Source organism: Carcharodon carcharias, chromosome 14 (genome assembly GCF_017639515.1).
Source record: "Carcharodon carcharias isolate sCarCar2 chromosome 14, sCarCar2.pri, whole genome shotgun sequence".
NCBI classification, from domain to species: Eukaryota; Metazoa; Chordata; class Chondrichthyes; order Lamniformes; family Lamnidae; genus Carcharodon; species Carcharodon carcharias.
Window position 1 is genome coordinate 89,133,932 of NC_054480.1, and position 14,419 is coordinate 89,148,350.

The following is a 14,419-nucleotide window of genomic DNA, read 5'->3' on the forward strand; positions in this document are numbered from 1 at the left end:
GCAATGAAGGTGAACAAGGCAAAAGAGAGATATGGAAATCTTGTTGCAGAGAGGAACAAAACTTCTTCAAGGTAAGCATTTCTTGAAGAGGAGTGGCAGTCAATTAAACAAAGAGATAGAAACAAAAAACTGCGGATGCTAGAAATCCAAAACAAAAACAGAATTACCTGGAAAAACTCAGCAGGTCTGGCAACATCGACAAAATCCACAAACAGAACTATTCCAGTAGACCGATCGTGTCAGCTTGCTACTGCCCCATGGAAATCATTTCTCATTATCATGACTCCCTTCTCTCTCCCCTTGTCCAGTCCCTTCCCACCTACGTCCGTGATTCCTCTGACACCTTATGTCACATCAACAATTTCCAGTTCCCTGGCCCCAACCGCTTCCTCTTCACCATGGATGTCCAATCCCTCTAGCTCTCCATCCTCCACCAGGATGATCTGAGGGCCCTTAGCTTCTTCCTTGAACAGAGGCCCGAACAATCCCCATCCACCACTACTCTCCTCCGTCTGGCTGAACTTGTTCTCACACTGAACAATTTCTCCTTCAACTCCTCTCACTTCCTCCAAATAAAAGGTGTGGCTATAGGTACCCGCACGGGCCCCAGCTATGCCTGTCTCTTTATGGGGTATGTGGAACATTCCTTGTTGCAGTCCTACTCCGGCCCCCTTCCACAACTCTTTCTCCATTACATCGATGATTACTTCAGTGCTGCTTCATGCTCTCATTGGGACTTGGAAAAATTTATTAATTTTGCTTCCAATCTCCAACCCTCCATCATTTTCATGGGGTCCATTTCTGACACTTCCCTTCCTTGACCTCTCTGTCTCAATCTCTGGTGATAGACTGTCCACCAATATCCATTACAAGCCTACCGACTCCCACAGCTACTTCGACTACAGCTCCTCACACCCCGTTTCCTGTAAGGACTCCATCCCATTCTCTCAGTTCCTTCGCCTGGGTCGCATCTGTTCTGATGATGCTACCTTCAAAAACAGTTCCTCTGATATGTCCTCCTTCTTCCTTTACCAAGGTTTTCCACCCATGGTCGTTGACAGGGCCCTCAACCGTGTCCGGCCCATCTCCCGCGCATCCGCCCTCACGCCTTCTCCTCCCTCCCAGAAACATGATAGGGTCCCTCTTGTCTTCACTTATCACCCCACCAGCCTCCGCATTCAAAGGATCATCCTCCGCCATTTCCGCCAACTCCAGCATGATGCCACCACCAAACACATCTTCCCTTCACTCCCCCGGCGGCATTCCGTAGGGATCGTTCCCTCCGGGACACCCTGGTCCACTCCTCCATCACCCCCTACTCCTCAACCCCCACTAATGGCACCTCCCCATGCCCACGCAAAAGATGCAACACCTGCCCCTTCACTTCCTCTCTCCTCACCGTCCAAAGGCCCAAACACTCCTTTCAAGTGAAGCAGCATTTCACTTGCATTTCCCCCAACTTAGTCTACTGCATTCGTTGCTCCCAATGCAGTCTCCTCTACATTGGAGAGACCAAATGTAAACTGGGCAACTGCTATGCAGAACACCTGCGGTCTGTCCGCGAGAATGACCCAAAGCTACCCGTCGCTTGCCATTTTAACCCTCCACCCTGCTCTCTTGCCCACATGTCTGTACTTGGCTTGCTGCATTGTTCCAGTGAAGCCCAACGCAAACTGGAGGAACAGCACCTCATCTTCCAACTAGGCACTTACAGCCTTCCGGACTGAATATTGAATTCAACAACTTTAGATCTCGAACTCCCTCCTCCATCCCCACCCCTTTCTGTTTCTTCCCCCTTCCTTTTGTTTTTTCCAATAATTTACATAGATTTTTCTTTTCCCACCTATTTCCATTATTTTTAAATCTTTTGTGCCCCCCCCACCCCCACTAGAGCTGTACCTTGAGTGCCCTACCATCCATTCTTAATTAGCACATTCGTTTAGATAATATCACCAACTTCAACACCTCTCTGTTCTTTTGTCTGTGACATCATTATCTGCTCCCATCACTGCTTGCTTGTCTCTACAAGCACACCACCCCCCTCCACTTCTCTCCCCCCCTACCCCCCCCACCACCCCCCCACCCCCCCCCACGCCCCCGCTTCCCCACTTAAACCAGCTTATATTTCACCCCTCTCTTTGGATTCACCCAGTTCTGTTGAAGGGTCATGAGGACTCGAAACGTCAACTCTTTTCTTCTCCGCCGATGCTGCCAGACTTGCTGAGTTTTTCCAGGTAATTCTGTTTTTGTTTTGGATTTCCAGCATCCGCAGTTTTTTGTTTCTCTTTATTGAGTTGCTAGATCTGTTTGAAATCTATCCCATTTAGCACAGTGATAGTGCCACACAACACAATGGAGGTTTTCCTGAATGTGAAGATGGGACTTTGTCTCCACAAGGACTGTGCGGTGGTCACTCCTACCGATACTGTCATGGACAGATGCATCTGCGGCAGGCAGGTTGGTGAGGATGAAGTCAAGTATGTTTTTCCCTCTTGGTTCCCTCACCACCTACTGCAGACCCCAGTCTAGCAGCTATGTCCTTTAGCACTCGGCCAGCTCGGTCTGTAGTGGCGTTACTGAGCCCTTGGTTATGGACATTGAAGTCCTCCACCCAGAGTACATTCTGCGCTCTTGCCACCCTCAGTGCTTCCTTCAAAATGGAGGACCACTGATTCATCAGCTTAGGGAGGGCAGTACTTGGTAATCATCAAGGGGTTCCCTTGCCCATGTTTGACCTGATGCCATGAGACTTCATGGGGCTGAGAGAAGATGTTGACACAACTCCAGGGCAACTCTCTCCCGACTATATACCACTGTGCCACTGCATCTGCTGGTGGGAAAGGGCGTACCCAGGGATAGTGATGGTGATGTCGTGCTGTCTGGGACATTATCTGTCAGATATGATTCTGTGAGGATGACAACGTCAGGCTGTTGCTTGACTAGTCTGTGAGACAGCTCTCCCAATTTGTGCACTAGCCCACAGTCGTTAGTAAGAAGGGCTTTGCACAGTCAACAGGGCTGAGTTTGCAGCTGTCATTTCCAGTTGCTAGGTCAATGCCAGGTGGTTCGTCCAGTTTCAAGACCTTTTTAGTGGTTTGATACAACTGAGTGGCTTGCTATGCCACTTCAGTGAGTATTTCAGAGGGTAATTTACATGCTTTAGGGCTGGAGTCACATGTAGGCCAGACCAGGTAAGGGCGGCAGATTTCCTTCCCTAAAGCCATTCGTGAACCAGCTGGGTTTTTACAACAACCAGTAATGGTTTCATGGTCATTATTAGGCTTTTAATTCTAGATTTTTATTGAATTCAAATTCCCATTATTTTTAAATCTTTTATGCCCCCTCCACCCCCACTAGAGCTGTACCTTGAGTGCCCTACCTTCCATTCTTAATTAGCACATTCGTTTAGATAATATCACCAACTTCAACACCTCTTTTGCCACGGTGGGATTTGAACCCGGGTCCCAGGAGTATTACCCTGGGTTTCTGGATTACTAGTCCAGTGACAATACCATTACGCCATCACCTCTCCAGAGGGGCCATTATCCTTATCAGCTTTCAGAAATGAATACTGCTTTGAGAGTGAGATGCACTCAGGTGATTCTTGCCCTACCTGCTCGTTCCCTCTCTGCCTGCAGATCCTTAAGCTGTGGGGTGACCACATCTATAAGTTTGCTGTCCATGAAGCTCTCAGCCTCGCAGATGCGCTGTAGTGACTTCAGCTGCTGCTCAGCTCCAAAACTCAGAGCTTGAGCTGCATTAGCTGACATTTTCTGTAAACTGATAGGCTGGTAGACTAGGCAGACAAATGACAGATGGAATTTAATACAGAGAAGTGTGAGGTGATACATTATGGCAGAAGGTATAGGAAGAAGCAATATAGATGTAATGGCCCAGTTCGAAAGAGTATGCAGGGACAGAGGAACCTGGGGGTTTATGTGCATCGACCTTTGAAGGTGGCAGGATATATAGTTAGTAAAGGACGTGAGATCTTCAACTTCATAAACTGAGTACAAAAGCAGGGATGTCACCCTGAACTTGAAAAAGCTCTAATTATTCGACAACTAGAGTATTGTTTCCAGTTCTGGTCACCACACTTTAGGAAGGATATGAAGGTTTGAGAAAGGGTGTAGGGGGGAGATTCACCAGGATGGTTCCTGGGATGAGGGATTTTAGTGACAAGATTAGTTTGGAGATGCTCAGATTGTTCTCCTTGGAGCAAAGGAGATTGAGGGAAGATTTGATAGGGGTGTGCAAGATCATGACAGGTTTGGATAAAGTAGAGAAGGAAAAACTGTTCCCATTGGCTGATGATACAAGGATGAGAGGGACACAGATTTAAGGCTTTGGGCAACAGATGCAGGGGGATAAGACCATAAGACATAGGAGCAGAAATTAGGCCATTCGACCCATCGAGTCTGCTCCGCCATTCAATCATGGCTGCTAAGTTTCTCAACCCCATTCTCCCGCCTTCACCCCGTAACCTTTGATCCCCTTACCAATCAAGAACTTATCTATCTCTGTCCTAAATACTTTCAATGACCTGGCCTCCACAGCCTTCTGTGGCAATAAATTCCATAGATTCACCACTCTCTGGCTAAAGAAGTTTCTCCTCATCTCTGTTCTAAAAGGTCTTCCCTTTACTCTGAGGCTGTGCCCTCAGGTCCTAGTCTCTCCTACTAATGGAAGCATCTTCCCCACATTCACTCTATCCAGGCCTTTCAGTATTCTGTAAGTTTCAATCAGATCCCCCCTCATCCTTCTAAACTCCATTGAGTATAGACCCAGAGTCCTCAAACGTTCCTCATATGTTAAGCCTTTCATTCCTGGGATCATTCTCGTGTACCTCCTCTGGACCCTCTCCAGGGCTAGCATATCCTTCCTGAGATACAGGGCCCAAAATTGCTCACAATATTCTAAATGTGGTCTGACCAGAGCCTTATAAAGCCTCAGCAGCACATCCCTGCATTTATATTCTAGTCCTCTCGAAATAAGTGCCAACATTGCATTTGCCTTCCTAACTACCGACTCAACCTGAAAATTAACCTTAAGAGAATCCTGCACTAGGACTCCCAAGTCCCTTTGCACTCCAGATTTCTGAATTCTCTCCCCATTTAGAAAATAGTCTATGCCTCTATTCTTCCTACCAAAGTGCATGACCTTACACTTGCCCACGTTGTATTCCATCTGCCACTTCTTTGCCCATTTTCCTAACCTGTCCAAATCCTTCTGCAGCGTCCCCGCCTCCTCAATACTACCTGTCCCTCCACCTATCTTTGTATCATCTGCAAACTTAGCCAGGATGCCCTCAGTTCCTTCATCTAGATCATTAATGTATAAAGTGAAAAGTTGTGGTCCCAACACTGACCCCTGCGGAACTCCACTAGTCACTGGCCGCCATTCTAAGAAGGACCCCCTTATCCCAACTCTCTGCCTCCTGCCAGACAGCCAATCTTCTATCCATGCTAGTACCTTGCCTCTAACACCATGGGCTCTTATCTTACTGAGCAGCCTCCTGTGCGGCACCTTGTCAAAGGCCTTCTGGAAGTCCAAGTAGATAACATCCATTGGCCCTCCTTTGTCTAACCTACTCGTTACCTCCTCAAAGAATTCTAACAGATTTGTCAGGCATGGCCTTCCCTTGATGAAACCATGCTGACTTGCCCGATTTTACCATGCACTTCCAAGTATTCTGAAATCTCATCCTTAATAATGGACTCTAAAATCTTACCAACCACCGTCAGGCTAATCAGCCTGTAATTTCCCATCTTTTGCCTCTCTCTTCTTAAACAGGGGGGTTACATTAGCGATTTTCCAGTCCTCTGGGACCTTCCCTAACTCCAGTGATTCCTGAAAGATCACCACTATCGCCTCCACTATCTCTTCAGCTATCTCCTTCAGAACTCTGGGGTGTAATCCATCTGGTCCAGGTGATTTATCCACCTTCAGACCTTTTAGTTTTCTTAGCACCTTCTCCTTGGTAATGGCCACCATACTGACCTCTGCCCCCCGACTCTCTTGAACTTTGGGGATGTCACTCGTGTCTTCCACTGTGAAGACTGACGCAAAGTACCTATTCAAGGTACTTTGGCTAAAGGAGTGGTGCGGGAAAGAGGGGTTCCATTTCATGGGGCACTGGCATCAGTATTGGAACAGGAGAGATCTGTACCGTTGGGACGGTCTCCACCTGAACCGATCTGGGACCAATGTTCTCGCGAAAAGGGTGGTCAACAGGACTTTAATCTAGAAAGTTGTGGGGTGGGGGGGGTGGTTGTTGGGGAGGGAAGGGTAAAACTCCAACAAGTATGACTAATGGGAAACAAAGCAGCAGGTTAACGTGTGGGGGATTGTGGCAAAGAACATTTTTACGCTGCGAGCGGTAACGTCCTGGAACTTATCCTTGCCCATAAGGGTGGTGGAAGCAGAGATGATGAATAATTTCAAAAGGAAATTGGATGGGAGCTTGAAGGAAGTAAACCTTGAGGGCTTTGAGGACCAAGTGGGTGAGTTCTCTATGGAGAACTGACTCAATGGCATCCTTCTGGGCCATAATGACGCTATAACTCAGGTCTTGTCAGTTGTGAGACTGAAGTGCTAGATTGTGATTTTGATTAAAATTGTGGCTTTAACTTGGGCTGATGCTTTAGAGACATTGTGCTCCAGTTATTGGAGAGAGCTTGAGGAATACTGACAAAGTTCTGAGGCTCTGCCACCTTTAATGCCAACAATGGCAGGGATGTCCCTCAAGGGCCAACTCCTGATGAGTGTGTATTTATTTTAAAGTTCTATGTAATATATTTTAGATCAAAACATTTATTTGTTTTTATAAGTTTGTATATAATTAAGTTTCAATTAAATATAAAGCAATGGGGAAAACTCTTGAAATGAATTTTAAGAGAACTTGAAATGATGAAATAAGAATTGACCCTAACTTCTGTCAATCCTGACAGCAGGTCGGGGGGGGTGGGGGTGGGGTTGTGGTGGGGGGGGTCATGGGGCAGGGCGAGGTCAGATAGGGGGATCAGGAAGCGGGGTCAGAGGGGTCAGGGACCAGAGTCTACCCCCCATTGGTCAGTTTGAATTTGGCAGGTCAGCAGCGAATTTCTGGGTCATGGAGATAAAAACAAAAAACTGCAGATGCTGGAAATCCAAAACAAAAACAGAATTACCTGGAAAAACTCAGCAAGTCTGGCAGCATCGGCGGAGAAGAAAAGAGTTGATGTTTCAAGTCCTCATGACCCTTCAACAGAACTGAGTAGAAATAGGAGAGGGGTGAAATATAAGCTGGTTTAATGTGTGTGTGTGTGTGTGTGGGGGGTGGTGTGTGTGTGTGTGGAGGCGGGGGGTGGTGGTGTGTGTGTGTGTGTGGGGGGCGGTGTGTGGGGGGGGGAGGGAGTGAAGTGGAGGGGGGGGTGTGGTTGTAGGGACAAGCAAGCAGTGATAGGAGCAGATCATCAAAAGATGTCACAGACAACAACCTTTTGACATCCTGTGATATCTTTTGATGATCTGCTTCTATCACTGCTTGTTTGTCCCTACAACCACACCCTCTCCTCCACTTCTCTGCCCCCCCACCCCCCCACCACTTCTCTGCACCCCCCCCACCACTTCTCTGCACCCCCCCACCACTTCTCTGCACCCCCCCCACCCCCCCACCACTTCTCTGCACCCCCCCCACCACTTCTCTGCACCCCCCCACCCCCCCCACTTCTCTGCACCCCCCACCACCACCCCACCACTTCTCTGCACCCCCCACCACCACCCCACCACTTCTCTGCACCCCCCACCACCCCCCCACCACTTCTCTGCAGCCCCCACCACCCCCCCACCACTTCTCTGCAGCCCCCACCACCCCCCCCACCACTTCTCTGCAGCCCCCACCACACCCCCCACCACTTCTCTGCACCCCCCACCACCCCCCCACCACTTCTCTGCACCCCCCACCACCCCCCCACCACTTCTCTGCACCCCCCACCACCCCCCCACCACTTCTCTGCACCCCCCACCACCCCCCCACCCCCCCAACCACTTCTCTGCACCCCCACCACCCCCCCACCACTTCTCTGCACCCACCACTTCTCTGCACCCCCCCACCTCCCCACCACTTCTCTGCACCCCCCCCACCACTTCTCTGCACCCCCCCCCACCCTCCCACCACTTCTCTGCACCCCCCACCACTTCTCTGCACCCCCCACCAACCCCCCACCCCCCCACCACTTCTCTGCACCCCCACCACACCCCACCACTTCTCTGCACCCCCCACCCCCCACCACTTCTCTGCAACCCCCACCACCCCCCCACCACTTCTCTGCACCCCCCACCACCCCCCCCACCACTTCTCTGCACCCCCCACCACCCCCCCACCACTTCTCTGCACCCCCACCACCCCCCCACCACTTCTCTGCACCCCCCACCACTTCTCTGCACCCCCCCACCACTTCTCTGCACCCCCCCACCACTTCTCTGCACCCCCCCACCACTTCTCTGCACCCCGCACCACCCCCCCACCACTTCTCTGCACCCCCCCACCACTTCTCTGCACCCCCCCACCCCTTCTCTGCACCCCGCACCACCCCCCCACCACTTCTCTGCACCCCCCACCACCACCCCACCATTTCTCTGCACCACCCCCCACCACTTCTCTGCACCCCCCACCACTTCTCTGCACCCCCCACCACCCCCCCACCACTTCTCTGCACCCCCCACCACCCCCCCACCACTTCACTGCACCCCCCACCACCCCCCCACCACTTCTCTGCACCCCCCACCACCCCCCCACCACTTCTCTGCACCCCCCCACCACTTCTCTGAACCCCCAACACCCCCCCACCACTTCTCTGCACCCCCCACCACCCCCCCACCACTTCTCTGCACCCCCCAGCACCCCCCCACCACTTCTGTGCACCCCCCACCACCCCCCCACCCCTTCTCTGCACCCCCACCACCCCCCCACCACTTCTCTGCACCCACCACTTCTCTGCACCCCCCCCACCACTTCTCTGCACCCCACCCCACCCCCCCCACCACTTCTCTGCACCCCCCACCACCCCCCCACCACTTCTCTGCACCCCCCACCAACCCCCCACCCCCCCACCACTTCTCTGCACCCCCACCACCCCCCCACCACTTCTCTGCACCCCCCACCCCACCACTTCTCTGCACCCCCCACCCCACCACTTCTCTGCACCCCCCACCACCCCCCCATCACTTCTCTGCACCCCCCACCACCCCCCCATCACTTCTCTGCACCCCCCACCACCCCCCCATCACTTCTCTGCACCCCCCACCACCCCCCCACCACTTCTCTGCACCCCCCACCACCCCCCCACCACTTCTCTGCACCCCCCACCACCCCCCCACCCCTTCTCTGCACCCCCCCACCCCTTCTCTGCACCCCCCCACCCCTTCTCTGCACCCCCCCACCCCTTCTCTGCACCCCCCACCACCACCCCACCACTTCTCTGCACCACCCCCACCACTTCTCTGCACCACCCCCACCACTTCTCTGCACCCCCCACCACTTCTCTGCACCCCCCACCACCCCCCCACCACTTCTCTGCACCCCCCACCACTTCTCTGCACCCCCCACCACCACCCCACCACTTCTCTGCACCACCCCCACCACTTCTCTGCACCCCCCACCACCCCCCCACCACTTCTCTGCACCCCCCACCACCCCCCCACCACTTCTCTGCACCCCTCACCACCCCCCCACCACTTCTCTGCACCCCTCACCACCCCCCCACCACTTCTCTGCACCCCTCACCACCCCCCCACCACTTCTCTGCACCCCCACCACCCCCCCACCACTTCTCTGCACCCCCACCACCCCCCCACCACTTCTCTGCACCCACCACTTCTCTGCAACCCCCCCCACCCCCACCACTTCTCTGCACCCACCACTTCTCTGCACCCCCCCACCCCCCCACCACTTCTCTGCACCCCCCCCACCACTTCTCTGCACCCCCCCCAACCCCCCCACCACTTCTCTGCACCCCCCACCACCCCCCCCACCACTTCTCTGCACCCCCCACCAACCCCCCACCCCCCCACCACTTCTCTGCACCCCCACCACCCCCCCACCACTTCTCTGCACCCACCACTTCTCTGCACCCCCCACCCCCCCCACCACTTCTCTGCACCCCCCAACCCCCCCCCACCACTTCTCTGCACCCCCCAACCCACCCCACCACTTCTCTGCACCCCCCAACCCCCCCCACCACTTCTCTGCACCCCCCACCCCCCCCCACCACTTCTCTGCACCCCCCACTTCTCTGCACCCCCCACCCACCCCCACCACTTCTCTGCACCCCCCACCCCCCCCCACCACTTCTCTGCACCCCCCACCCCCCCACCACCACTTCTCTGCACCCCCCACCACCCCCCCACCACTTCTCTGCACCCCCCACCACCCCCCCACCACTTCTCTGCACCCCCCACCACTTCTCTGCACCCCCCACCACCCCCCCACTTCTCTGCACCCCCCACCACCCCCCCACCACTTCTCTGCACCCCCCACCACCCCCCCACCACTTCTCTGCACCCCCCACCACCCCCCCACCACTTCTCTGCACCCCCCACCACTTCTCTGCACCCCCCACCACCCCCCCACCACTTCTCTGCACCCCCCACCACCCCCCCACCACTTCTCTGCACCCCCCACCACTTCTCTGCACCCCCCACCACCCCCCCCGCCACTTCTCTGCACCCCCCACCACCCCCCCGCCACTTCTCTGCACCCCCCACCACCCCCCCGCCACTTCTCTGCACCCCCCACCACCCCCCCCGCCACTTCTCTGCACCCCCCACCACCCCCCCGCCACTTCTCTGCACCCCCCACCACCCCCCGCCACTTCTCTGCACCCCCCACCACCCCCCCGCCACTTCTCTGCACCCCCCACCACCCCCCCGCCACTTCTCTGCACCCCCCACCACTTCTCTGCACCCCCCACCACCCCCCCACCACTTCTCTGCACCCCCCACCACTTCTCTGCACCCCCCACCACCCCCCCACCACTTCTCTGCACCCCCCACCACTTCTCTGCACCCCCCACCACCCCCCCACCCCTTCTCTGCACCCCCCCCACCCCTTCTCTGCACCCCCCCACCCCCCCACCCCTTCTCTGCACCCCCCACCACTTCTCTGCACCCCCCACCACCACCCCACCACTTCTCTGCACCACCCACCACCCCCCCACCACTTCTCTGCACCCCCCACCACCCCCCCACCACTTCTCTGCACCCCCCACCACCCCCCCACCACTTCTCTGCACCCCCACCACCCCCCCACCACCCCCCCACCACTTCTCTGCACCCCCCACCACTTCTCTGCACCCCCCACCACTTCTCTGCACCCCCCACCACTTCTCTGCACCCCCCACCACTTCTCTGCACCCCCCACCACTTCTCTGCACCCCCCCACCACTTCTCTGCACCCCCCCACCACTTCTCTGCACCCCCCCACCACTTCTCTGCACCCCCCCACCACTTCTCTGCACCCCCCACCACTTCTCTGCACCCCCCACCACTTGTCTGCACCCCCCACCACTTCTCTGCACCCCCCACCACTTCTCTGCACCCCCCACCACTTCTCTGCACCCCCCACCACCACCCCACCACTTCTCTGCACCACCCCCACCACTTCTCTGCACACCCCACCACTTCTCTGCACACCCCACCACTTCTCTGCACACCCCACCACCACCCCACCACTTCTCTGCACCACCCCCACCACTTCTCTGCACCAACCCCCCACCCCCCCACCACTTCTCTGCACCCCCACCACCCCCCCACCCCTTCTCTGCACCCCCCCACCCATTCTCTGCACCTCCCCCACCCCCCCCACCCCTTCTCTGCACCCCCCACCACCCCCCCACCACTTCTCTGCACCCCCCACCACTTCTCTGCACCCCCCCCACCCCCCCACCACTTCTCTGCACCCCCCCCACCACTTCTCTGCACCCCCCCCACCACTTCTCTGCACCCCCCCCACCACTTCTCTGCACCCCCCCACCACTTCTCTGCACCCCCCCACCACCCCCCCACCACTTCTCTGCACCCCCCACCACCCCCCCACCACTTCTCTGCACCCCCACCACTTCTCTGCACCCCCCCACCACTTCTCTGCACACCCCCCACCCCCCACCACTTCTCTGCACCCCCCACCACCCCCCCACCACTTCTCTGCACCCCTCCCCCACCCCCCCACCACTTCTCTGCACCCCTCCCCCACCCCCCCACCACTTCTCTGCACCCCCCCACCACTTCTCTGCACCCCCCCACCACTTCTCTGCACACCCCCCACCCCCCACCACTTCTCTGCAGCCCTCCCCCACCCCCCCCCACCACTTCTCTGCACCCCTCCCCCACCCCCCCACCACTTCTCTGCACCCCTCCCCCACCCCCCCACCACTTCTCTGCACCCCTCCCCCACCCCCCCCACCACTTCTCTGCACCCCTCCCCCACCCCCCCACCACTTCTCTGCACCCCTCCCCCACCCCCCCACCACTTCTCTGCACCCCTCCCCCACCCCCCCACCACTTCTCTGCACCCCTCCCCCACCCCCCCACCACTTCTCTGCACCCCTCCCCCACCCCCCCACCACTTCTCTGCACCCCTCCCCCACCCCCCCCACCACTTCTCTGCACCCCTCCCCCACCTCCCCACCACTTCTCTGCACCCCTCCCCCACCTCCCCACCACTTCTCTGCACCCCTCCCCCACCCCCCCACCACTTCTCTGCACCCCTCCCCCACCCCCCCCACCACTTCTCTGCGCTCCCCTACCCCCACAACTTCTCTGCCCCACCCACACCCACCTTACCCCAGCTTATATTTTACCCTTCTCCTATTTCTACTTAGTTCTGTCGAAGGGTCATGAGGACTCGAAACGTCAACTCTTTTCTTCTCCGCCGATGCAGCCAGACCTGCTGAGTTTTTCCAGGTAATTCTGTTTTTGTTCCGGGTCATGGAGTCGTCTGGATCCGGGTCGGGTTGGACTGTGCCACTGCTGGAGAGGGGGTTGTCTGATGGTTTAAATCCCTGGGAGGAGGTGTCGGGTACTGAACCCCACTCCGCTCCCGGGCTCTGGGATACCAACGACGATCAGGATGAGGAGTCTGGAAGCTACAGCCTCCCGGTGAGGCGCTGGGGGAGAGAATGATTAACAACCAGCACCGCCCCTCCGGCCCAGTGGGCGCGGGGCGGGGCGGGGCGGGGCTAGGAAACCCCGGAATAGAGTCTGCACCCTCCCACCGGAAAACCTACTCCCGGAATCATGCCTCTTCCCAGGGCTATCCTCTTCCACCTCCCTGTTTTCCTCTGGTATCTCTTTGCACTTTACCAGGATTTGCTGCTGACATCAGGAGGGCGGCTGCTCGGAGCCTCGACATACGGAGGGCGCTGGAAATATCTGACCTTCATCAACATGGTAAAGGCCCAGAGCCTGGGGCTCCTGTTAGAGCCGGGAGGGAGGGGGAACATTCACTCACTCATATTCTGTATCTAACCCCGTGCTGTACCTGTCCTGGGGGTTTTTGATGAGGACAGTGAAGAGGGATCATAACCCCACATCTAACACCATGTTGTACCTGTCCTGGGAGTGTTTGATGAAGACAGTGTAGACGAAGCTTTACCCCATATCTAATCCTCTGCTGTCCCCTTCCTGACAGTGTTTAATGGATACAGTGTTGAGCAAGCTTTACCCCATATCTAACCCCGCGCCGTACCTGGCCTGGGAGTGTTTGATGGGGGTAGTGTGGAACGAAGTTTACTCTGTATCTAACCCTGTGCTGTACATGCCCTGGGAGTGTTTGATGGAAACAGTATAGTGGGAGCTTTACTCTGTATATAACCACTTGCTACACCTGTCCTGGGAGTGTTTGATTGGGACAGTGTCGGGGGAGCTTTACTCTGTATATAACCACTTGCTACACCTGTCCTGGGAGTGTTTGATGGAAACAGTGTAGTGGGAGCTTTACTCTGTATATAACCACTTGCTACACCTATCCTGGGAGTATTTGATTGGGACAGTGTCGGGGGAGCTTTGCTCTGTATCTAACCCCATGTTGTACCTATCATGGGAATGTTTGATGGGAGCAGTGAGGAGGGAGCTTTACTCTCTATCGAACCCCATGCTGTACATGCCCTGGGAGTGTTTGATGGAGACAGTGTAGTGGGAGCTTTACTCTTTATCGAACACCATGCTGTACCTGTCCTGTTTGATGGGCCTAGTGTGGAATGAAGTTTACGCTGTATTTAACCCCGTGTTTTACCTGTCCCCGGGATGTTTGATGAAAACAGTGGAGAGGGATCTTTACCCCATATCTAAAAGGGAGCTGTACCTGTCCTGGGAGTGTTTGATGGGGGCAGTGTGGAATGAAGTTTACTCTGTATCTAATCCCGTGCTGTACGTGCCCTGG

The 14,419-nt window shown here is 55.9% G+C and overlaps 1 protein-coding gene across 1 annotated transcript in view; it reads left to right on the plus strand.

Annotated features, from left to right (window-relative positions):
• The first annotated feature begins 13,191 nt into the window (after nt 1-13,191).
• The window catches only part of LOC121287479 (androgen-induced gene 1 protein-like), a 30,571-nt gene continuing 29,343 nt past the window's right edge, over nt 13,192-14,419 (plus strand). Inside the window, exon 1 of the mRNA XM_041205404.1 lies at nt 13,192-13,428. Coding sequence (XP_041061338.1) covers nt 13,276-13,428 — 153 coding nt within the window. The 5' untranslated portion in view covers nt 13,192-13,275. The remainder of the gene's footprint in view (nt 13,429-14,419) is intronic.